General features: G+C 54.0%; 8 protein-coding genes across 8 annotated transcripts; 2 read left to right on the top strand and 6 right to left on the bottom strand.

Annotated features, from left to right (window-relative positions):
* Positions 1-89: 89 nt before the first annotated feature.
* On the bottom strand, positions 90-3,907 carry CORC01_08012 (uncharacterized protein; the record flags this gene model as incomplete). The annotated part of the gene is made up of 4 exons (XM_022619647.1): positions 90-610; positions 695-2,081; positions 3,284-3,682; positions 3,818-3,907. 4 exons carry the CDS (start codon positions 3,905-3,907, stop codon positions 90-92), a joined length of 2,397 nt encoding a protein of 798 aa, XP_022473851.1.
* Positions 3,908-4,795: 888 nt separating this feature from the next.
* On the bottom strand, positions 4,796-5,273 carry CORC01_08011 (uncharacterized protein; the record flags this gene model as incomplete). The annotated part of the gene is made up of 2 exons (XM_022619646.1): positions 4,796-4,978; positions 5,130-5,273. The coding sequence occupies 2 exons, from the start codon at positions 5,271-5,273 to the stop codon at positions 4,796-4,798; spliced, it is 327 nt and encodes a 108-aa protein (XP_022473850.1).
* A 1,761-nt stretch (positions 5,274-7,034) lies between these two features.
* Positions 7,035-8,051, top strand: CORC01_08010 (RNase P subunit p30; the record flags this gene model as incomplete). The annotated part of the gene is made up of 1 exon (XM_022619645.1): positions 7,035-8,051. The coding sequence occupies one exon, from the start codon at positions 7,035-7,037 to the stop codon at positions 8,049-8,051; it is 1,017 nt and encodes a 338-aa protein (XP_022473849.1).
* An 840-nt stretch (positions 8,052-8,891) lies between these two features.
* CORC01_08009 (uncharacterized protein) lies at positions 8,892-10,027 on the bottom strand (the record flags this gene model as incomplete). Its single annotated transcript, XM_022619644.1, has 3 exons — positions 8,892-9,172; positions 9,245-9,483; positions 9,558-10,027. The coding sequence occupies 3 exons, from the start codon at positions 10,025-10,027 to the stop codon at positions 8,892-8,894; spliced, it is 990 nt and encodes a 329-aa protein (XP_022473848.1).
* Positions 10,028-13,477: 3,450 nt separating this feature from the next.
* CORC01_08008 (uncharacterized protein) lies at positions 13,478-14,745 on the top strand (the record flags this gene model as incomplete). The annotated part of the gene is made up of 3 exons (XM_022619643.1): positions 13,478-13,595; positions 13,687-14,172; positions 14,309-14,745. The coding sequence occupies 3 exons, from the start codon at positions 13,478-13,480 to the stop codon at positions 14,743-14,745; spliced, it is 1,041 nt and encodes a 346-aa protein (XP_022473847.1).
* Positions 14,746-15,004: 259 nt separating this feature from the next.
* CORC01_08007 (glutathione-dependent formaldehyde-activating enzyme) lies at positions 15,005-15,771 on the bottom strand (the record flags this gene model as incomplete). The annotated part of the gene is made up of 5 exons (XM_022619642.1): positions 15,005-15,271; positions 15,330-15,375; positions 15,434-15,466; positions 15,602-15,674; positions 15,765-15,771. 5 exons carry the CDS (start codon positions 15,769-15,771, stop codon positions 15,005-15,007), a joined length of 426 nt encoding a protein of 141 aa, XP_022473846.1.
* A 1,772-nt stretch (positions 15,772-17,543) lies between these two features.
* On the bottom strand, positions 17,544-18,041 carry CORC01_08006 (uncharacterized protein; the record flags this gene model as incomplete). Its single annotated transcript, XM_022619641.1, has 1 exon — positions 17,544-18,041. One exon carries the CDS (start codon positions 18,039-18,041, stop codon positions 17,544-17,546), a length of 498 nt encoding a protein of 165 aa, XP_022473845.1.
* Positions 18,042-18,962: 921 nt separating this feature from the next.
* Positions 18,963-19,937, bottom strand: CORC01_08005 (uncharacterized protein; the record flags this gene model as incomplete). The annotated part of the gene is made up of 1 exon (XM_022619640.1): positions 18,963-19,937. One exon carries the CDS (start codon positions 19,935-19,937, stop codon positions 18,963-18,965), a length of 975 nt encoding a protein of 324 aa, XP_022473844.1.
* Positions 19,938-21,452: the final 1,515 nt, after the last annotated feature.

Genomic DNA, 21,452 nt, shown 5'->3' with positions numbered 1-21,452 from the left:
ACCGCCAACGCCATGCTATGCAATGAAAATGACACAATGATATAGGAGATGATGTCGCGAAAACGGATCATCAATGATGGTCCAGTGTCTCAGACGCCAGCAAAAGTCTTGCCGACAATCTGACTCCCGACAACCTCGGACGAGCGCTGCTTATCCTCCTCCTCACTAAGCATCCGACTCCACAACCTCAGCTCGTCGACGCTCACGTTCCTCTTCTCGAGCTCCCACTTGACACTCCCCGGCAAGGACGAGGACCCGCCACCAATCAAGGGCACAGCATCGCCGCCGCTACCACCACCACCACCACCAATCTCGCCAGGACCCTTGCCGTTGTTCTTGGACAGGATGCCGAAGCGTAGACCGACCTCGGTAACGGTGACGAGGATAGAGATGACGATCAGGACGATGATGATCCAGGTGATGTAGCTCATCTTGGCGTCAGCCACCGAGTCGGACAGGATCTCGGCGAGGTCGAGGAAGACGCGGCAGCGCTCGTTGAGGACCTTGATGCGCGGATCGATTTCGAGGTACTCCCGGATGGCGACGTAGAGGGGATGTAGGGTGGGTTCGGAGTCCCAGAAGAAGTTGGGGACGTCGAGAATGTTGGATGCTGGTGATGTGGTTAGACGAGAGATTTTGTGACTGAGCAGTCGTGGACATTGGTTACAACCCATGGAAAAAGGGACTGACTTACAAAGATTTATGTCAACACGGCTCTTGAACAAACGGCCCAGGATCTTGACAATCTCCGTCCTCGTCATGTTGAGCTCGCCCGTGAGAGCTAGCGTCTTGGGAACGTGCTGCGCGTCGAGCATCGTCTCGCTCATGCGCTCTTCAAACAGACACAACTTTGTGCTCTGCGCGATGGCGTGGCTAATGGTCAGCTTCACCATGTGGTCGCTGCGCGGCAGCAGGGTGATCATGTCGTTGAAGATGCGCGGCCGCTTCACGTCGTGGCTGTACTCGAAGTGGAATTCCTCCGTCTCAAAGTCCTCCTCGTCCAGCGGGCGGGTGAGCAGCGAGAGCCCGTTTTCGTTTTGGGCAAAGGTCAGATCCGCAAGGATGTCCTTCTCCTGGTGCTCCGTAAAGTTCCAGAAGACGACGACACCGTAAGAGAAGAGGAACATCTCAGCAAAGGCCTTTGCGTCCGGAATCCGCGCCATTGGTGACAGATTTGGGTCGTCAGGGGATTGCTCGCTGTGGTTGCGTGGGGATGAGGACTCGTCGCCAAATCCGCCGTTGCTGTTCATAGGGCTTCCGTTGACAGGACTGCCGTTGTAGATGGAGTCTTCAAAGTAGCCCTCGTGGTAATCACGCTGCTCACTCCGCTCAATCTCCATGTCCAGGACCGTCTTGCCGCTTCCGGGCGTCTTGACGATTGGCCGGCTGCGAAGGCGATAGCCCTCAGTGCCGTTCAGGAGAGGCAGCGAGTATACGACGTACAGGCAGTCGTCGTAAAGCTTCGTCTTGGCGTCGTGTTTGGTTCGCAGGAAATCTGCCGTCGACTTCATCTTGTAAGATTGTGCCGTACAATACGCCGTCAGCCTAGCCAGCTTCTCCCTACGCTGGACCTTGGGAAGACGTTCCGCGTAACTCTTGCCTCGGATGCCGCCCCTTTTGCGCAGCACATCCAGCTCCTCGTCGCGCAGCGGCCTATTCTCTTCCATCTCAATCTGCCTCGCCATCTTAGTCGCCTCCTCCTCCAGATCCTCGTCGGAGCCTGGCTTCTCGTCTGTCTCGGGCAACAGAACGAGCTTCTCGCTGATCTTGGTGGTGCGCGACGGCATGTTCTGCCCGCCCGTCCTGGACTGCAGGTTGGGCAACCCTGCGCTAGGGCGTCTAGCATTTGCGAGCCCATTGCCAAGACGTTGCGTTGGGGTTTGTGGTTGGGACTGGGGTTGAGGCTGGCTCTGTGGTGGTTGCACTCGAGGCTGGCCCGAGGGGATGTCGTAGGCGTGCTGGAGGACATTGTCGACGGAGATGAAGCGCATCGCAGGTCGGGCGGGGGCGTTGCCTATGCCGGTATCCTGTCGCTGGAGGGCACCCCTCGGTGGTGTAGGTCGTTCTCGCGAGTCGGTCACCTATAGCATACTTGCATTAGCATCTGACGTAGATTGACTATGGGCATGGGAATGCGACGGACCAGCACCGATGGGCCTCGTTTTACGGGCGCCATTCTTGCGATTTTTTGTGGGATCGTTTGTGTTTTGTGATCAGAGAGAAGGCGTTTTACTGCGTAAGGGGTGCAAAGATCATCACGTAGAGGGGGCAATCGGAGACGTCTGGAGGTCAAAGATGCCGAGTCTCATTGGGTGATTGTCCGTTCGGATTGGTCGTGGTGTCGTTATGACGGAAGCAGCTCGGGAAAGTTCAGCGCATGTGCACCGCCACAGTTCCACACGTGGCTGAACGAACGGAGATACCACGCACACGTCATACGTTCCATGACTTATCCAACGCTCCAGTCTCGCGAGGGAAACCTTGGGGGAGTCTTTCCATTGCGCTTCATTGACACAAGAGAGTTCTTTTCACTGAAAATAACTCGCGACTTCATCTGCCGTCGCCCCTCGAAAATGCTCATCACCGTTGATGTTGATGCAGAGCTCTCGGTGTTTTGATGGGAATATAGGAACTAGGCTCTCTCTCATTGACTACAGATCACCAAAACAATCGTTTCTTGTAGCAAAAACAGATGCTTTATTTGACTGCTATCTCTTCACAAAACGCTGTCATAGATCCCATAAGTAGAGATGATATCAATTGACTCGATAGGTGGCAGCTTATAAGTCCACGTCAAGGTGTCAAGATGTTCAAAATACAGACGAAGCAAAAACACTCTCATAGACATCCATACTACCATTACATCGTGGCCATAAATCATATTCTCCAATCGAAAGGGAGTCTTCATACAAGCAACACATATAAAATCGCGCATCGCCAGCTTTACAAGCTCCTGGCAATGATCCCATGCAAGTAGCGATCATCTCGCCTTCTCTTCTCATGTTCAAAAGCCAAACCCTCTGCCGCGACTGCCACAGCCCAAAAGAACGCCAGTCCCGCGCTGGATATGACCAAGACTTTCTCATGCTTGGTGAGCGAGGTCTCTGTTGACAGATAGGATGATATCTGTGACACTTGGACAACAAAGAGAGCAATCCATGAGCTCGAGACGATGTGTTGTAAGTTTTCCATCTGGAAATTTCCCAGTCAGCTTGCTTCAACCATCTATCCATCACAGTAGCCGAATGAGACTGGGTTGAGACGAAAGGATTGAAAGACGTACCTCGATCTCCTCCAGCACCCTTTCCCAAAACTTACTGATTCTCTTCTCGCTCCTGTTCCGCCTGATGATACCCTCGATGTCCCGCTCAGGTAGGCAGACGACTAACTCTCCGTAGCTCCTTGCCAGGTTATCTGCGAGTGCAACAAGCCTCTCGCCCCTTTCCTGTTCCCTCCCTTCCATCAAGCCAAGCCTTGATCTCGTTCCTTCAGTCAGGTCGTGGTAGAGAGCGGGTAGCTGTCGAATGTGACCCAAGGCGGTCCTCACTGTAGGCGGCTGGCGAATGGGCAGGCGCTGGTACAGATATTGGTTCTCCGCTTGAGAGAAAGCCCGGCTCAAGAGAATGATTGCGGGAAGACGGCGCTGGGAAGGTTCCGGCTGTTCAACTTGATTGGGTTCTGTCTGAGAATATTGCCCTATTTTGGGTGTCATTAGATGTTAGCGAGGGAACTTTTGTCTACCAGGAGCCTCGAGACATCGGATCGGAGTAGCCGTCTCACAGGCCCCCAAAGTCTGCCTCATGAGAGAAAGGCATACATTGCTGCAGTATTTCGATATCACCGTCAGGGACTGTGGCCAACGAAGTTTGAGGCTGCTCTCGTCCACCTCGTGTGTGTCGTTGGTCATGGTGTCTATGCGACATGATGCAATGTGGGCTGATGTAGCGATTTGAAAAGCGAGCCGATACGGTGCTGTATGAACTCTCGAAATGAGACATTGCGGTACGGACTTTGGCGAATGTTGTTCGATATAAGGAGCCTGAATAATCGCTGACTTCCTTGCTTCGAAGTGAATCGCCCCAGAATAGATTACCAACCTAGGAGATACCAACTTTGGGCTCTTTGTGGACGTCGAGATGAATTGAAAACGCGGCTGTCCAGTATTCCGCGCCCACTGCTATGTTTAGGAGTATGAAATGGAATCACAGCCAGGAGAACCCCGTCCTTGAGAGTTTGTTGATGGGATCAGACTAAAATCGCGGATTTTCAGGAGTGTTCCGCCCGGTGTACCGGACGACAGGGAAACAATCTAGAATCCCGGATGTCCCTGAGAATACTGCCGCTCTTGATAGAGGGTGTCTTTCCACAGAAAAGAACTGGCGGTGAGCCAGAATGGTCAAGTAGAGTTGGCAGAAGGGAATCCAAACAGCTCACAGCCCTCCAAATACGTGGCGAATCCAAAACCCAAGCCTCATTTAGAAATGCCAGAAATTCAATTATCGTTAATGCGTTTCGATGGCCCTCCATAACGCCTAGCCAGCATGGTATCTTGCCTAGAATCACGAAAAGAAACACCACTGGTCTGTCCTCGTGCAGCGGAAAACTGGATGGGAGGAGGAGGCCGGCTGAAAGCCTTCCCCAGAACTCCCCTCCACAACTCTCAAGTCCGTTCGTCATCCCCTATTCCTCCGGCCTTGGCCAGCTTTTCCCACGATGCCGAAGTCCGCCTTCCTCGCATCTTCGCGCTTCGTCCATCTTCATAAAACCCCCGACGGTGGAGATCAGGTGACCGCTCTCATCGGTACTGAGGCGGAGCTTGGCCCCAACCCTGAGGAGGCTGACCATGCACCTGCGGAGGTGGCATCTGTCCGCCACCCTTCATGGCCGTGACGTCGGGTCGATTCTCAAGCGGCTGGGCAAAGTTACAAATGTGGCAGACGACGTCAGTGTAGCCCTTGAAGGACAAGGGTATGATAGGCTAGATTGGCAGGTCAGCTTCAGGCGTCCTTTCTCAGTCTCATTAAGGCCAGTGACGTGAAATGGGAATTGACAAAGGTTTGAATGAGGGTAAGCAGGGTAAAACTGGGGGGCAATGCAAATGAACATGAAAAATGTGCACTAAAACTCACAATCCAGCAGAAAGTGAACCAAGGATGGCTCTTGATGACGTGACCAGACATGTTGCCGCAGTTGTAGCATTGGCAGACTATGCCCTCGTAACCATCGACAGGCTTACGGAATGTGTGCTCGCCGCACACAAAGAAGAAAAACATTGCGGCGAATGATCAGACGTATGCACGCTCAGTTGCTGTAACTGCAGGCCGGGAAGTAGCAGTGGCGGCGGCTGTTGTTGGGGTTTGCGACTCGGATGATGGCGGTAAGACTTCCTCCGCCCCGGCGTCTCGCGCTTAGGGAGGCTGTAGCGAAACTTGGGGAGGGTGAGACAGAGAGGACTCTGTAGGATGGTCGATATTCCCTCGAGTTTCGAGGCCTGGCTACGCGAAAATGTTGGACGTCGGAGGTTGCGCCGAGAGTTGAAGGAAGAAAGGACCGTTGGATGCGGAAGGAATAGCAGTTGACGTCGGCGGAGGAGTGGCTTTAAACGGGGGAGGGCAAGCCACACACCTTTAGGTAAGGTATTGGTCAAGGTAAGCAAAGCGCGAGCTGCGTTGAGCTGTACGGTTGTACCTTAGTTTCTGGCTTGCTTGCCGACAGGCAGGATTCCCATTTTTTTGATAGGTTCCCGAGAACCAACAAGAACCAGAGGCAAAAGGTGTAGAATGTGGCCCAAGCTTGAGGGGGATTTGACTGATGACTAGCGGGCGAGGAGGAGAAAATGACGGATGAACGACTTTCTTGCTAAGATAGTTTGGGGTGTGCCAATCTTGCGCGTCCCCCCGAGGCGGTGCATCCTTGGCGATCCATTCAACCCCTCGAGTTATATTTTCTCTAGGCATTCACCCACATCTCCTATACGCAGCCATATACGAATAGGTCAGCACTCCAGAGACATCATTCCGTGTTAATCAGGGGAAATATCGGGTGCATGAAAGGAGACTCACGGTCCATCTGATACCTTGGCGATAGGAGCGCGCTTTCAGTTTCTTCATGCCTTTTCATGCGGTACATTCGGGCGATTTTCCTTTGGGATTAGACTTCATGTTCTAAGTTGAGAGGCCCCTCCTCGTTTAGCACCTCTCAGCTGCCATTCAGCCACTGGCCTGGCGGGCTAGAAGCCTAGGATCATCCGTGGATGCCGTAGTAGTCTAAGGTTTTCGGCGACCAGGAGGGGGTCAGAAACATTCACTGCGCCATTGAACTCTTGCGTGGTCGATCCTTTCTCTGCCTCGCGCAACTCTATTCGCTTCAATTGACCACACCCTAACGGTTCTCACGGCTGCTCGCGTTTATGAAACTTTTCAGAAAGCCTTCATTCATATCCAAGGTATGCAAGATTGGCAAAATACGTTTGGTGAGGAGGCAGCTTGCAAACAGCAAGGGCAATCTCATTGCGCACGCATGTCATCGCCTCCACTCCCGTCCAGTCCGATGTTTCCGCACTCCGTCCTTCCCGCCGTTCCCTCCGGGCAAAAGGCACCCGAAAAGCACCCAAGCAGAATGTGTCTAGCGCCATGCAGCCGGGCCCCACGTGCCTTAAAGTCAACCTTCGCGCCTGTGGCTGCGTCATCCCAGCCCGCCCGAACCCCGCGGAACCAACCTAACACCGGCCTCCGTCTCCAACCCAGAAAATTTCGCCCGCGGCTGGCGGCGCGCTGCACACGACGAACTTCGAAGCCAAGCCGATTGCGACAAGACGCCATCCATTCGACCCTGCGACGTCGTGAGCTATACCCTCTCGGCTCTGCAAACCGGTAGATTTTTTTTTGGCAATCCTCTCCTGGTTTGTTGCGCATCCATTCGGCGATTGTCCTCAATCAAACTCGGCCACGCAGAAACAAACAGTCATTGCTAGCTCCCCTGCGCCAAAGCCCGCGATAGCTTCATCGAATCCTCTACCCCCCAAAATAAGCACAATGCTCTACGACCTCAACATCCCGTGGTCCCCAACCACGCCCTCGGCCGAACTCTCACGCACAATCTCCTTCGCCTCCTCCCTAGGCTACACAGTCCTCGCCCTCAACCACACAATAACGCCCCCAATCCCGTCGCAAATCACAAACCCGCTACCAAAGCTCCCCCAATCAATACCCGAAACACCATCACAACCACAACAACAGCAACAACAACAAAAACAACATCCGACAATCCTTCACCGCGCCACGGTCATCCTCTCAGATCCCTCCCAGAACTACCGCCTCCCGACCCTGGCCCTCGCCTACGACCTCCTTGCCGTCCGCCCCACAACCGAAAAGGCCTTTCAGGCAGCCTGCCTCTCCATGTCTGAGCCCTCCCTCATCTCCCTCGACCTGACGCAGCACTTTCCCTTTCACTTCCGCCCGAAGCCCCTCATGGCCGCCGTCTCCCGCGGCGTCAAATTCGAGGTGTGCTACTCCCAGATCCTCACCTCCTCTGCCGCTGCTGGTAGCGATTTCGGACCGCCGCCCGACGTGAGGGCGCGCGCGACCTTCATCTCCAACTTTGCCTCGCTCGTCCGCGCGACAAAGGGGAGAGGGATCGTCGTCAGCAGCGAGGCGCGCGGCGCGCTGGGTCTGAGGGCGCCCAACGACGTTGTGAACCTGCTCGCCGTATGGGGTCTTGGCAGCGAGAAGGGCACCGAGGCGTTGGGGGTCAACCCGCGCGGCGTCGTCATCAACGAGGGCATCAAGAGGAGCGGATTTCGGGGCGTCGTGAACGTGCTCGAGGTCGGTGGGCGGGCGGATGATGCGAGGAATCAGCAGCACCAGCAGGGGAAGAGGGATGGAAAACAGGGCAAGGCTTCGAAGCAAGGCGGTGGTGGTGGCGACAAGGGCAATGCGCAAAAGCGCAAGACGCCTGATGAGGCGGGCGATGGCGCGCAGCCTACGATCAGCAAGAGGCAAGCCAAAAAGTTGAGAATGGCGCTGAAGGAAAAGGAAAATGAGGTCTCGTAGACACTTAGGTGAGGATTGAAAGGGCCCCCCCCCCCTTAAAATAAAAGCCGTCTTGAGAATGGCTAGGTAGATATTGGGTTGGGCGTATATGTCAGCTACACTTTATGATACCCCTTAGATAAAAGCAACGTCAACCTGTGCATCAGAAAAGTCGACCAGTTCAGACACCTAAAACGATGATGATGGATTCATTGAGTGGAAGGCAGTCATTCAATCCACGCCACAGCCAGCTTTCGCATCATGAGACTTGCTCATTTCCTTTCGAATGCTATCGTATTCAGGGTGGACGGGGAAAGGAAGGGGGGGTGCGAGTGTTTTGGTGTTGCCTTTTTTTCCGTGTTTCCAAAAAAATGAAATATGTACAGCCGGGGGTGGATATGTGTGTAAGTTGCTCAGTCCAAATCCCTCACCTCTTCCATTACACACGCCAACATGTGATGCTTCCAACCCACCCCATCGCGCGCGCAGCCGGACGGACGTGTGGCCGGAGGAGAGGCAAGGGGGTTGTCTGACGCACGCCTCTTTCCACCTTTCTCCCTCTCTCGTATATACCACCAACCCGAGACCTCTCTCCCGTATTTGACCATTAAAACAACTGTCCCTTCCAACGTCTCTTCACTCCAAGAATCGAAAAATCTAGGGTATTTCGTATGCCGCTGCTGAACCACTTTCAAGTCGTCAACGACGTCGCCTAACATCATTGCATACGCAACATATGCGCCTAACCCACTTCCCCTAGACACCCTCAACATCCGATTAAGAGCCTCCCCACCACACGAATGAACAAGGCCGGGCGATCGTCGAACATTGACCAAAGTTTTCGAACAAGCTGTTGGTGCTTTAAGCTGGGGGTGTCGCGCGGGCCTGGAGCTGGGCTGTCGCCTGTAATAGGTTGCCGAGCCCTAGAGATTTAGTTAACGCGAGGCCACTGACGGCGACCTGGGGTTGAGCGGGATTCGCGGCGATCGGGCCGAGGGGCGTCGCTGCAGCGGGCTGGTTGACAGCACCGTTGCCTGGAAGGCCGCCCAGGTTGATGGAGGCGGTCGGTTTGCTGACGGCGGGCGCGTTGCCTACGAGGGGGGCAGCCGGGGGTTGAGGGGCAGCGGGGGCGGGAGCAGGTTCTATCAATGTCATGTTAGTTGATCCTTCTCGTACCTTTCTTATAACAACGAAGACTAAAGAGGGACACATACGAGCTGCTGCGGGAGGCTGGGTAGCCACAGGTGCCGCCGCAGGAGGTGGAGGGGATTTCAAGCCCGCGAAAGGATCCGCCGGAGGGGGCCCTGGGATGACCAGAGGCGCGTTCGATGCCGAAGGAGCTGCTGGCGGTGCTGCCGGGGGTGCGGGAGCTGCGGGTTGGGCCGCAGGAGGCGGAGGTGGAGCGGCAGCCGGCGGCGTCTGCGTGACCAGCTGCGTGATGATCTGCGGAGGCCTGCGATATCTTGGTCAGTAATCTCATGCCGCCACATGCAGCATGCGAGCGTTTTCTGGCTCCGGAAGGCTTACGGGGGAGCTCGCGTAACGAAAACCGTCAAAGGCGCAGGCACTGAAGCATTCTGGTAGACCGTCTTTGTAACAGTTACCGGCGCGGGGGCCGGAGGAGCTGGAGGACAAGCATCGTTAGGCCTGTTGCGGTTGCCTTGATTATTTCTGCTGCCGCCGTTGAGAGCATCCAAAATGCCGGCGATGAGATTGCCCTGCCCCAATCCTCCCCCGTTTGCTCCCTTGTTCAGTGAACCAGCATTTCCAAGATTCACCGTCTTCACCTCAACGGCGCCCGCATTAGCGCCCTCTACGTTGATATTTCCGCTTCCATCGATGTTGATGTTTTGTCTCTTGTCGACAGCCGCGCCCTGCTTTCTCGTCAACTCCGATTTCCCACCGCCCGCGACGGAGTTGTCTTGTGGTATGCTGAGTGAACGCACCTGAGCGATTGATGTTAGAGTTGCCACGGCGAAGAGAAGACTGTGCCTCATCGTGGGCTCGGGGGCGAAAGCGGGAGACCTTCGAGTGTCGCCAGCGTTTCTCGATGTCGAACTATTCCGCTATTCGTGTCCTTCTGTTTTTTGACTATTTGCTTTTTCAAAGAGCGAGTTCAACAGACCAGCCGTCGGTGAGTTCGTTGGGATCAACCCTAGGATCGAAAAGAGTGTATAGGTTTGTGGAGTGTTCCGTAAACCTTCGCGATTACGAGAGGAAAGAGTTACGGGCAGACAGATGGCGGCCTGCAGACCATGTCCAGAGTTCAATGAGATAAGACGGCCAAGAACCCCAAGTAGTGAGAGTGAGCAAGAGGGTGTGCGGGTACTAAGAAAAGATGATAGATGCGGCCAAAACGGGTCGGATGGGGGGGTGTGACGAGAAGAGAGAGTGATAGAAGTGAATCTCGGTCAGAGAGCGAATGCCGTATTTCCCGTATATCCCACTAGAAACAGGCATGCACACACACGCAGAGAGTTTGGGTTAGGAGAGCGAGAAGCAAAGGAAAGATGGGACGAAGAACCACAAGACCACAAAAACAGACGAGCCTTGAGTTGCGATAGCCGCATAGATTGAAAAGGGGACCACCGTCCAGAATCACCAAACGGCCCATGTCAATGCTCAGCCATGCACCCTCGGATTGGCGGACCGATTGCCAAAAATGCTTCAAAAAGGCTTGCTATTAATGCTTGGCCATGGCGAGCCAGGGTGGGCTTCACGGTCGATTGCACCAGACAGGGCAAAAAGAAACTGGACGGGGCCCAGAACTGGTACGATGGACGTCTGGTTGAAGGCGAGGTCTCTTCTGATTTGACTGATTGGATTCGACGGAGCTAGGGAAACCAGGGTTCTGTCAGGAACGCTGCAGACTCGATCGGTGCGGTTCAGGGCGGCCAAGAAACGCAAGGGGCCCCCTCCCCACTTCATTGTCTGGTTGGGCTAGGGATCGTGGAAAGGTCGATCGGAAATGGAGGCCGTGTGAAGCAAGGTGCCGTGGAGCCGCTGCAGAAGGGTCCGGGAGGGGAGTCGAGAGAGGTTAGAAGCATTCCGATCCTTCCAGGGCGCTGGCGAGGAAGAACCCTGAGCGGGGCCTGCTGGGCCCCAAGGGTGTGAGACATGCCCCAGACGAAGGCCGTCTGAGATGGGGGCACAGTGGCCGCGCAAGGGCTCCGAAACTGCGAGAGCGCCAGACCTACCCTTCGGGCACTAGCCCAAGTGACAGCAACGCTAGCTCCTGGAGGACAGCTGCAGCGATAAACCGTCTACCGTCCGTCCCATCTTGTCTGTGTCTCTGAGGTGTGACGTGATGCTGGTTTGATGAGGAAGTCATGCGAGGGGGTGAAGCGAAAGGACGACGGCGGCTTCGAATCTCGGTGGCCACTCTACTACAACCCATACAACAACCAGCGAAAGTTAAGTCGCGGAGGTGAGTGAAACATTGTTTCCCATGGGTATGCGGGAAGTTCTTCTTTTTTGGCTTTCGTTCGATCCCAGCATGTTGCCATCAACAACGTTGCCGCTATTGTTGGAACCGCTGCAAACTGCTTTTTTGACTCGTGTTCGTGGTGAAGATCGTTGAAAATAGATGCAGGGTCGCCATCATGAAAAACTCTCATTTGGTTTCCCCAGAATCCCAGGCGGCTACCGCTGCACGACATACATCGCGACTGGTGGGCTTGGGATAGGTCGGGCCGGGTCCCAAGATAAAACAAAAAGGTGTCAGCGCTTCATCGACGCCTCGACAGGCGGAACGCACGCATCCACTATGCCTCGCATCCACGTGAAGATCAACAGCGTGGGATGAGCTTTTCGGATGGAGTATCCATTGCAAGGCAACGAAGGGCGAGATGGTCGCTGCACAATTCTTTCTCTCGAGCATCGCGACACAGAGAGGCCACAGGCGAGGCGCAGATGCAAATTTCGTAGGGTGTGCGCCGTGTGTGGATTAGTGATGAGTGACGAGCGATTTGAGCCCATGGATGTTTTCGTCTCAACTTGCCCTTTTTCCGCAACGTCCCTTCGGTAGTCGAAGCAGCCCATCGCTGAGACAACTTCTGTCGCCAACACGTTGCGCTTGCGTACGCAGTATTAGCATAGAGCAGGCATTATCTCGTGCTCGGAGAACGGACAACAGCATTGAGACAACGAGGGTCGTCTCAAGGCGAGCGAGCAGAAGTGAACAACATTGCTGTCGTCATCGTGGGCTTTCTTGCCTCAAGTGGCTGGGGATACATGCGTGCTGAAGCAATGGGTCAAACGAGCGAGAGCCCGGGCGGCGCGTTTGATGGCATGCAGATAATGTGCGTTCTGCCGCATGCTGCAGGCGACGAACACGCCACGGGCCAGAGGAAAACCAGGACCGTCGTTGGCGGTTGGTGATAGTGATACCGGCCCAGATAATAGCACGTTTTGGCGAGAAATAGTAAGAAGCCGCCCCTCAGACATTGTGGGTGAGGTGAGTGAGTCTGCGTTGCTTGGATGCAGCAGCTTCATCCACGGGGGTATCAGTACCGGAACGGTATTTGGTGTCGAGGCGAGACCTTCCCGGCCACGAGGAGGCAAGCGCTTCCCGAAGCACCGAGTGTGCAGTGTGCACCGCCCTGGATGAAGAAGGGGGATCCAAGACAGCGTGATACCTTGGACAAACGCCCCCTTCCAAGTCTTGCTTCAATAGCATGTCGCGATTAAGTCTAGGGATCAGCATGTCAAGATCGGGAGACGGGACCCCAGTCTCGTTCGTTTCACCCAATTCAGTGGGTAAAGAGCCTTAAAATGGTCCGAGTGCATGCTGATGTAAGGCAGCCCGGGAATGTGGCGGCGGCAACCCCGAACAAGCTTAAAGAAGGCGCCTACTGCGTATAAGGTGCGGATACCTTAGGTAACGTGAGGTAGGCTATTTGTCCAGGTGTGGCTGGAGACTCACACATGTAGGTATCTACCTTACATAAGCTCGGCACGTTAAGTTGCCCGCATGTGGCTGGTCAATCAGAGCGGCCCTCGGTGACCATGGAAGTCCGATCGATGCTTTGGTGGAATGTACCCTCATCATACTAATTGGCATACATCGGTACGCAGGCACTGACACAGCTGAGCCAAAGCAGTGGGCCTAGAGAAGTCAATGACGACAGTGTTGCCTTCCTTTAACCACCAGCATAGGCTAAGCAGTGAGCAATTGCAATCGTCGGTGGGTTTTGGAAGGCGTTTTCCATAGCTTCCGAAGCCAACGATAGTAACATGGTGGTTTAAAGCGGCTTGCTAAACATTCGTTTTCACTCGTGTTAATTCACATCACCTAACCTCAACCCGGCTTGTCTTACAACACTGGCGACCGTTGTCCAGTTGTGTTTCGATAAATCCCCAAGCGTCTCAGACTCTGGACCGCTGCCACACAACAACAACAATAACAACTCGCATACAATCCACACACGGATAGGCGGTGGCCCAAGATGGCGACAGTGCATGTCCTTGACGACTACTATCTAGCTATCACGGCTCTCATCACAGTAGCATACCAACTATTCTTCTTCTCAATAGCTTTCAGCTTCAAATTTGACAAGCTCACCGGTAAGACTCCCAACTCACAAACCGGTCCTCTGAAGCTCACTCAACGATTCACTCACCTTTTTCCACGAATGTAACTGACAACTCACCCCAGATTTCGCCGGCGGCACAAATTTTGTCGTTCTCTCCATCATCACCCTCGCTATCAGCGGCCACAACCATGCGCGCCAGATCGTCGCCTCCATTTTCATCATGCTCTGGGGCGCCCGCCTCTCGGCTTTCCTGCTCTTCCGCATTCTAAAGACGGGCAAGGACGACCGCTTCGACGACAAGCGCGACAAATTCTTCCCCTTTCTCGGCTTCTGGGTCTTTCAGATGATCTGGGTCTGGACCGTCTCCCTGCCCGTCACCGTCCTCAACTCGCCCAACGTCACCCGCTACGCGCAGCACGACTTTGGTACCGGCCGCGATATTGTGGGCATCATCTTCTTCGTTGTCGGCTTCGCCATGGAATCGTTGAGCGACGCGCAAAAGTACGTCTTCCGCAGAGACAACCCGAGCCGTGAGGTCATTTGCGACAAGGGCCTCTTCAAGTTCTCGAGGCATCCCAATTATTTCGGCGAGATCATCATCCAGTTCGGTAAGTCCGCTTTGCTGCCCACGCAATGACGCTTTGCCAAGTGCTACGTCTTAGACACGCCAATTTCCGAGCCTTGTCAGCGCGATGAAGCGACTACTCCACAGATGTTGTGTAGCTAACATATCCACTCACCTAGGCATCTACATGATCGCCGTATCGTCAGCCGCTGACGGCTATGTGGGCGGCCAAGCCTTCAAAGCCCTATACGCCACCATCCTGGGCCCCTTCTTCCTGACACTGCTCCTCATGTTCGTCTCGGGCCTGACCCTTCAAGAGCGCCCCGGTGCCAAGAAGCGTTACGAGAAAAATCAGAACTGGGAGGGCTACAAGCGCTACCTCGAACGCACCAGCATCCTCATTCCCTTCCCGCCGCAGCTGTACGCCCGCATGCCTACCATTCTGAAGCGGACCGTCTTCCTAGAGTTCCCCATGTACGTCTTCGACCCTGCTAAGCACTCCGACGCTGGGGTTCGCGCCGAGGAGGGCCACCACCAGCAAGAGTCCATCGCCAAGCCCACGCACGGGAACGTGAGACCGAGTGGTGAAGAATCCCTGGTCGGACAGCGTTCCTGAACTGGTTACCAAAGATGTACCTGGAGAAAGAAAGCAGTCTACGGATACTCAATTTCAACTTTTCTTTTGGCAGCATTACCGATTAGACGCCTCTTTTCATAATACTCAATTTCGGGGATATCAAAGAACCGACTAATACTACCTCCATCAACCCTAGTCTGGTGTCTGACCCAAGCAAGGCACGTCTCTAATGACCTGATGATATAAACTTCAATGGCAGCATTTCTATGGCCGCATGACACGGCCTCCGCCTCAACTATCAGGGAACGGCGGGTTTCAACGTGCCGCTCAATTCACAACGGCCATCAAATGATATCGTTTCTGGGGTTCCACCGCTCCCGCGCAGGTCAGTCGGCTGATCGAGCGCCTCTTGTTGATCACCATAATCAGTGTATTCAGCTTCCTCACGGTGATTTTCCGCACCCTCGGGGATAGGGACCATGGCGTTTTTGGTCCAGATGTGGACGGCCGTCTTCCAGTCGAGGCCGTCGATGCAGCCGCCCTTGACGGACACGACGTTCTTATCCTGATGTCCTCAACTTTAGTATATGTCCACCCGGGTCCCGCGCTCTGCGTAAACTCACCGGCGTGGCGTGGATCAGTCGCGTCCCGCAGTTTCGGCAAAAGTAACTATCACAAAAAATCAGCAAAACACCCCTCAGGTTCCGAATCGGAGATGACAACTCACCAATACAGCGTGGCGCCGGAAGCAGTCGGCCTCCTACATGTCCATAGGTCAGCAACGGAATTGGATCCTTCACAACTTCTCACTATCACGCTCCAAAGACTCGCCCTCACTTCCCGTGACTTGCAAAAATCGTCCTTGCATCCTTGGTCTGTATGTGCGGAGACTCACGCGTAGACACCCATCAAATCAGCCTTTGGTAGCTTGAATTTGGGAAAGATTGCAGACGTTCCGAACGCGGAACCTGTTTGCCTCTTACTAGAAACCAAAGAGGGCACAAGTCAGTATGACTGCGTTGCTGTCGCCATTGATAAAGGAGCTCGGGTCATTAAACATGCCATTCTTCACAATGACAAATGTAGAGACGTAGAGGTTGCGGAAGTGGCGTCTTGAATGACACGGCACCGCATTGGCATCGGGCATCCATCTCGGCTATTCTCTGGACTGAAATGCGTGGGTGAGGCTATACGCGAGCGGTCCGGCAGTGACGGTGATAGTGTGACGTCAGACTGTCCTTCAAACGTTGAGTGGGATTCGAACTCAATGGGACAAGCTTTCAGGCACCGTCGACGTCTAATAGGCCGTCTTCTTGTGAGGAAAAAAAAATAGAGTAAGGGAAAATGGGAAAAGGACAGTACGACCCAATCCCACGTGTAAGTGTTGTAAAGAAATCAGTTCCTCAGAATGTTCTGATGTGTGAGGAGTCAGCAATTTAGTCGCCTGAAACGCATGTAACGCGGGATCCTCCCGTCTTTATGTACTTAACTAGTGGCACCTTCCCACCCTTCGAAAACCACATGACACAAAACTACGCATAAAAACGACTACCTTACCAACCGGACGCCGTTCTCTACCACCCAACCCGCCGTTTGAAAAAATACAACATGAAGGCACGCGTCACTGAACGCGGTATCCAAATTGGAACGAGACAAAGATAATGCACTTGCAGCGGTGACCGGGGGGGACGTGAGTCACGGCCGGGGGGTGAGGGGAGTGCGGGGCGGGCTGAAGCGGATGTCGGGGACGAGAGGGGCATGCGCTTGGTGCGAGACTGGCGCGAAGTCACATGGTTTAGCGGCAGCTTGACGGGGTCTAGCGGAAGTCAGTATGCGGAGCTTCGCGAATCACTACCCAGAGGTGCAAAATCCCTCGGTTTCTGTTGAGTTGACTCAGACTTCGGGATTATACTCGCGGAAGGGAAGCATTCAGCAGTAGGCTTGTGCGCGTTGTAACTACAGATGTCTACACGGCTGCGAGAAGCAAGGAGCCTCTATACTCTCAATCCTACAGTAAACTCTCCTTTGAAGTAACTGACCGACGAGGACACAGGAAACCAAAACCTAAGATGGCAGACTTTCACGAAGAAGAAATTGTATTACAAATGCTGCGTGCAATGGGGCAGCGTTTTCCAAGACGAGCTGCTAGAGAGTCATAAAGCAGAGACGACAGACGCTCGCCGCCATGCTCCGATTGGCCAATGTCTCATGATAGTTCCCTGTACACTAGCGGGACCTTTCCGCGCTGGGTGGATGTCCATTTCAACGTCACATCTCTCCCCAGTCTGACTGAACACTAAACCGCACCGAGCCGCGACACGAGAGATCAATTCGCAATGTATCAGAGTCTCAATATCGTTCTATCCCATCTGAGTCGTCAGGACCCCTATCTTGACCAACGTCTAATGGTCGAGAGCTTCATTAGCTCGCACGGCCATGGGTATCTCTCTCTATCCTGTTCTGGCTCCAAGACGGTTATGAAATCCCCAATCTATCCGTATCATCCAGCGCAGAACCACCAAGTCCATTGCAGATATCTCCGTTGTCGAGCATCCGATGTGATTAGTAGACACCCAAGATAATAGGGTTAGTGGCTCGCATATGAATCGCGAGGTCATACCAATCCCGAATCTCCCCAATAGAAACCCCCACGGCCATAGATTCATTCAGTCGTGTCTCATACCACTTTTGGTTATACCACTGAAAAGTTGAATAGTTGGACGGTCGAATAAGTCGATGACAGTCGCCAAGCAGAAGGTCCGGTTCCTCAGAAGATCCAGTTCCTCCACAGTGTCTTTGTTTATCGACTTAACAATGCGCCCCCAAGCAAACTCAACCTAGCAAGACAGGCCACGGTCGCGGGTCATGACCTTCTTCTGACGAGGGCCAGCCATTTTCATATTTCTGGCAGGCAGGAAGGGCTTGTACTTCTTGTCGAAGACGCCACCAGGAACCCACTCCTCCTCAGTGTGGAGACGGCTCCAGATGGCATTGAGCTTGGTGTTGTTCTCGACATCGATGTCGAGGAAGTCGATGCCGTTGCGCTTATCTGGAGTAAGGACCGTGACAACCATATTGGGTCCATCAATGAAGGCGAAGATCAAGGTGCGGACGATAGCAACAGAGAAGTAGCCGATGAGGAGAGCAATGGGCTTGACGACCATCCAGATGGCGCGCTTGGTGGCATTGGCAACAGCCGGATGCATACACATGAAGAAAAGGGTGATAAGGATGAGGACCGGAATGCGGACCTGGGGAGACCAGGCGGTAGAGTAATCGACGCTGAGCTCGGGGCAGCGAGGGGTGAAGCGACCGCGCATAACGTGACCGCACATTGTTACTGGGCAAGGTAAGTATTTATTCAGAACTGTTGGAAATTTTCTTTACTTACCAGATAGTTCACGAGGGTTTGTTTGCGTTGAATAGGAAGCTCTCGTGATGTGTTCCAAAGAAAATGTATGCGATCCCCTTGACGAGATCACGGAAAATCTTGATTGTGACCTGATTAGTTACCCTTCACATCCACGTTGATCAGAGATGTCGTACTACCTAGGTAGTAAGGGGATGGCAAGAAATTTCCTGTTGTCAATCGGCCCAAGCAGCTGATGGACTGAACGTTGCAAATAGGAATCGTCGGTGTCCTGTAGGTTGAAGATGTTGTGTAAGGTAGCAAGTAGGCAATGGGCACAAGAAGATGATGTCTGAACGGCCAAGTCGAGGGTCCAAGAGAAGAGTGAGGTCGGGAGGTGGAGGAGGACAATAAGATTTCTTGTTGGCAGACGGCTGGCTGCTTTGAAGAGAAAAAAGGAAGAAGAAGAAAAGCAGCTGGGATTTTTTTCAAAGAAGCTGAGTGAAGGGGAAGGTGCAGCGGCAATGGGGCAACCTCAGATGGAAGGAAGGAAGGAACAAATAATCGCACCTACCTCTGTCCTTGAAGAGTGGATGTTGTGCCTCTTTCACCACAGGTATGTTGATAGGATAACCTGAGCATTCAATGAAAATTGAGGGATCATCCCCATCAACCCAAACCTGGATTAAAATCGTATCTGAAATTATACTCCTAACTGCATCTCCTGAATGGCTGGCCCCTAACTGCGTGGCGACCACCCCATTCGACTTCATCCTCATCACGGCACCCAGCCGATCGGACCCATCTTTCGTCTTTCGTCTTCCAAAATCTGGCAGTCAATGGCTAACAGCTGTTACCCCGAAAGCCAGATATTCTAATCGATGCTTGAAGCAAACTCAGCAGGGGCTCAATTCTTCGCGATGCCTTCACAGACTTGCCTTTTTGGCCCGCGGTCCTCCTCAAGCTTCTCAACACATCTCACAACGACGATGCCCTCTTCTCCCTCTCTCCCGACGTTCAACATCTTCCCAAGTTCTGTACACCATTCGACCTTCTCCCCATCCCCCCAATCCAGCACCGACAGCTCGACCTCCAGCCTTCTCAACGCCTCCAATTTCCGGAGCCCTTCCTCGATCCACTCAAGCCTGGGATCCGGCCGTGTCGTTATAGAGCCCAACCCCATAGCCTGGGCCTCTGCATTGTTGTTTAGTGCGGCAAACGGAGCTGTGGGCTCGAATATCCCACCCCCGATCAGGATCTTAAGCCTCAGCCCCCGCAGCCCAGAGGTCCAGTGGCCGCACAGCTCGATCCACTCCTTGAGCGTCGGGCCCGTGAAGTCCCGCCCGAGCATCTCAAGCCGTGCCCATCGCATTTCATCCCGCTGCCACGGCCGAAGGCCGCGTGTGAATGCTCGCGCCGCCCAGAGCCCCGAAGAGAACCAGTTGACGAAGACGAACTCGTTGGCGTGGAAGGGAAGACAACGGCACTCGTTGTAGATTTGCCTGTTGGTTCCCAGGAGCGCTGAGGGAATACCTGAGATGGGACGGTTTGGCGACAGCAGCGGCGGCTCTTCATGCTTCTGATTAGAGTTGGAGTGATTGTACTCTCTCGCGGGGCCGTCAATGACTGTCACGATTTTCCCTGGTACGGCAAGATCCTCAGTTTCCACTCCGGGGGGGTTGACAGGCCCTAGGAAGTACACACTATGTATTGGGTTCGGATACCACGGCGCGAGCTGCGCGTGCTGTACCGGGTGTGCCGCGTGGATCCAGCCATATATCTGTAGGCGGATCTCAAGGGGCAGGCCAAGGAGGTGCGGCTCTTTTCTCGACACATCTGTCGTGGCGGCGGTCTCCTCACCTGAGATCGCGATAGTCTCCATCACTGAGGTATTCGAAGCGACATCAAGTTGGCCACGGGTGGTTTCTTGGACATTATGTGAATTGGTGGGAGGCGGGTTCCAGCAAGCCATCGGGTTCCAAACCAAGGATCGCGGGTGTCGGATCCTAGACGGCTCAGTAATCACAATCGCGAGACAGAGCGGATTTCATCACCAAAAATCAATCGGCTTTTTGTGAAGACGATGAGTACTTTCCGGTGATGGAGAGAACGAGGGCGTCTGTTCAACATATACCATCAGTCGGTCTCACTCCTCGCCCAAACCAGCTGTCCAGCAAAGAAACATTGGGGCTGGGCCACAGTTTAGCGTTACCGACCAGCTCTCCAATGATTTCAAGGACCGTCGTAAGCCAACAAGGGAAAGGGGAAGGGAACGAGATCGATCCATTGGCCCGTTGGATCAGGATCGGACTCCCTAAAGCATAGAACGAGTAAAGCGGAAGTAAGCTGACACTTGCAGTAGTACGCACGCAGCACGAACCGGGAGCAACCAACAACACAAGGGAAAAGCTGGGGCGGAACCCCGATGAAGACGAGCCAGGCCATGCCAGATAAACCCAACCACCAACCTCGAAGCCAGGCCTGACATCCAACCTTGGCGAAGCGTCAGCCCTACTGGACTAGCAGCCATCCGCGATATTCTAATCGAACGCCATGGTTGGTGATCTTACCACACGGAACGACGGCGAGCAACAGGGTTAACGGCACATGAAAACGGGTTTTGCCTACACCCTTGCTCGCAAATGCTCGCAAGTTATCTGTTCCGGGGGAAGAAAAGAGAACGGCTGTCAACCAGAACTTCCCTCTCCCCCTCTTTCCCTCTCTCTTTCCTCCCCACTTTCAAGGGATGAACCTGGGCAGCGGGCCCTCCGTGGCAACGACGCTTCCACGACGATACTAAAGACCTCGGGAGATTCGGGGAATACGAAACCACCGCTGCTGCCAAGTAGCTCGAGATTCTAAGGCGATCAACAGGGAAAAAAAGAAGGGGCAAGGATCCCATCACCTTCCCCGCAACACCGACTTCAAAGTTTTGTACAGTCCGCTGTTGAGAAACTCTCAGCAGGCCCCCTTCCCCGCACCGGTTCGTCCGCGCCGCCGCCGCCGCGTCGCCACGTGGAAAGCCGTTAATCAGCTCGACAATGGACGGTGTAATGTGGATATCATGTGCCCGAATTCCCAATCTATAAGCTTTGCCCTCGTGCTCAATAACCTGCCTCGGGGTCCGCCCGACATCCCCACCTTTCCTCTAACTTCACTCCCCATATCAATCAAAGCAGAATCTCGAGATTGTACTCATGCCTCGCGGGGCACATTTAGCATTAGCTATACTTTCAAAAGGGCTATCCTGTCTTGTTCATCGCCATCACCGAAAACGTCCTTGGCAAAACCCCCGGTCCCCCTTCTGAATTACATAGCCAGGTGTGTGTAAGGGAACAAGGGGGAGCAGGACTCCCAAGGACCCCCTTCCCCATTCTTTCCTCGACTCATTCACGTG

This window comes from Colletotrichum orchidophilum, assembly GCF_001831195.1.
Source record: "Colletotrichum orchidophilum strain IMI 309357 chromosome Unknown Scaffold_66.1, whole genome shotgun sequence".
Taxonomy (NCBI): domain Eukaryota; kingdom Fungi; phylum Ascomycota; class Sordariomycetes; order Glomerellales; family Glomerellaceae; genus Colletotrichum; species Colletotrichum orchidophilum.
This window is presented reverse-complemented; position numbering and strand designations above follow the sequence as displayed.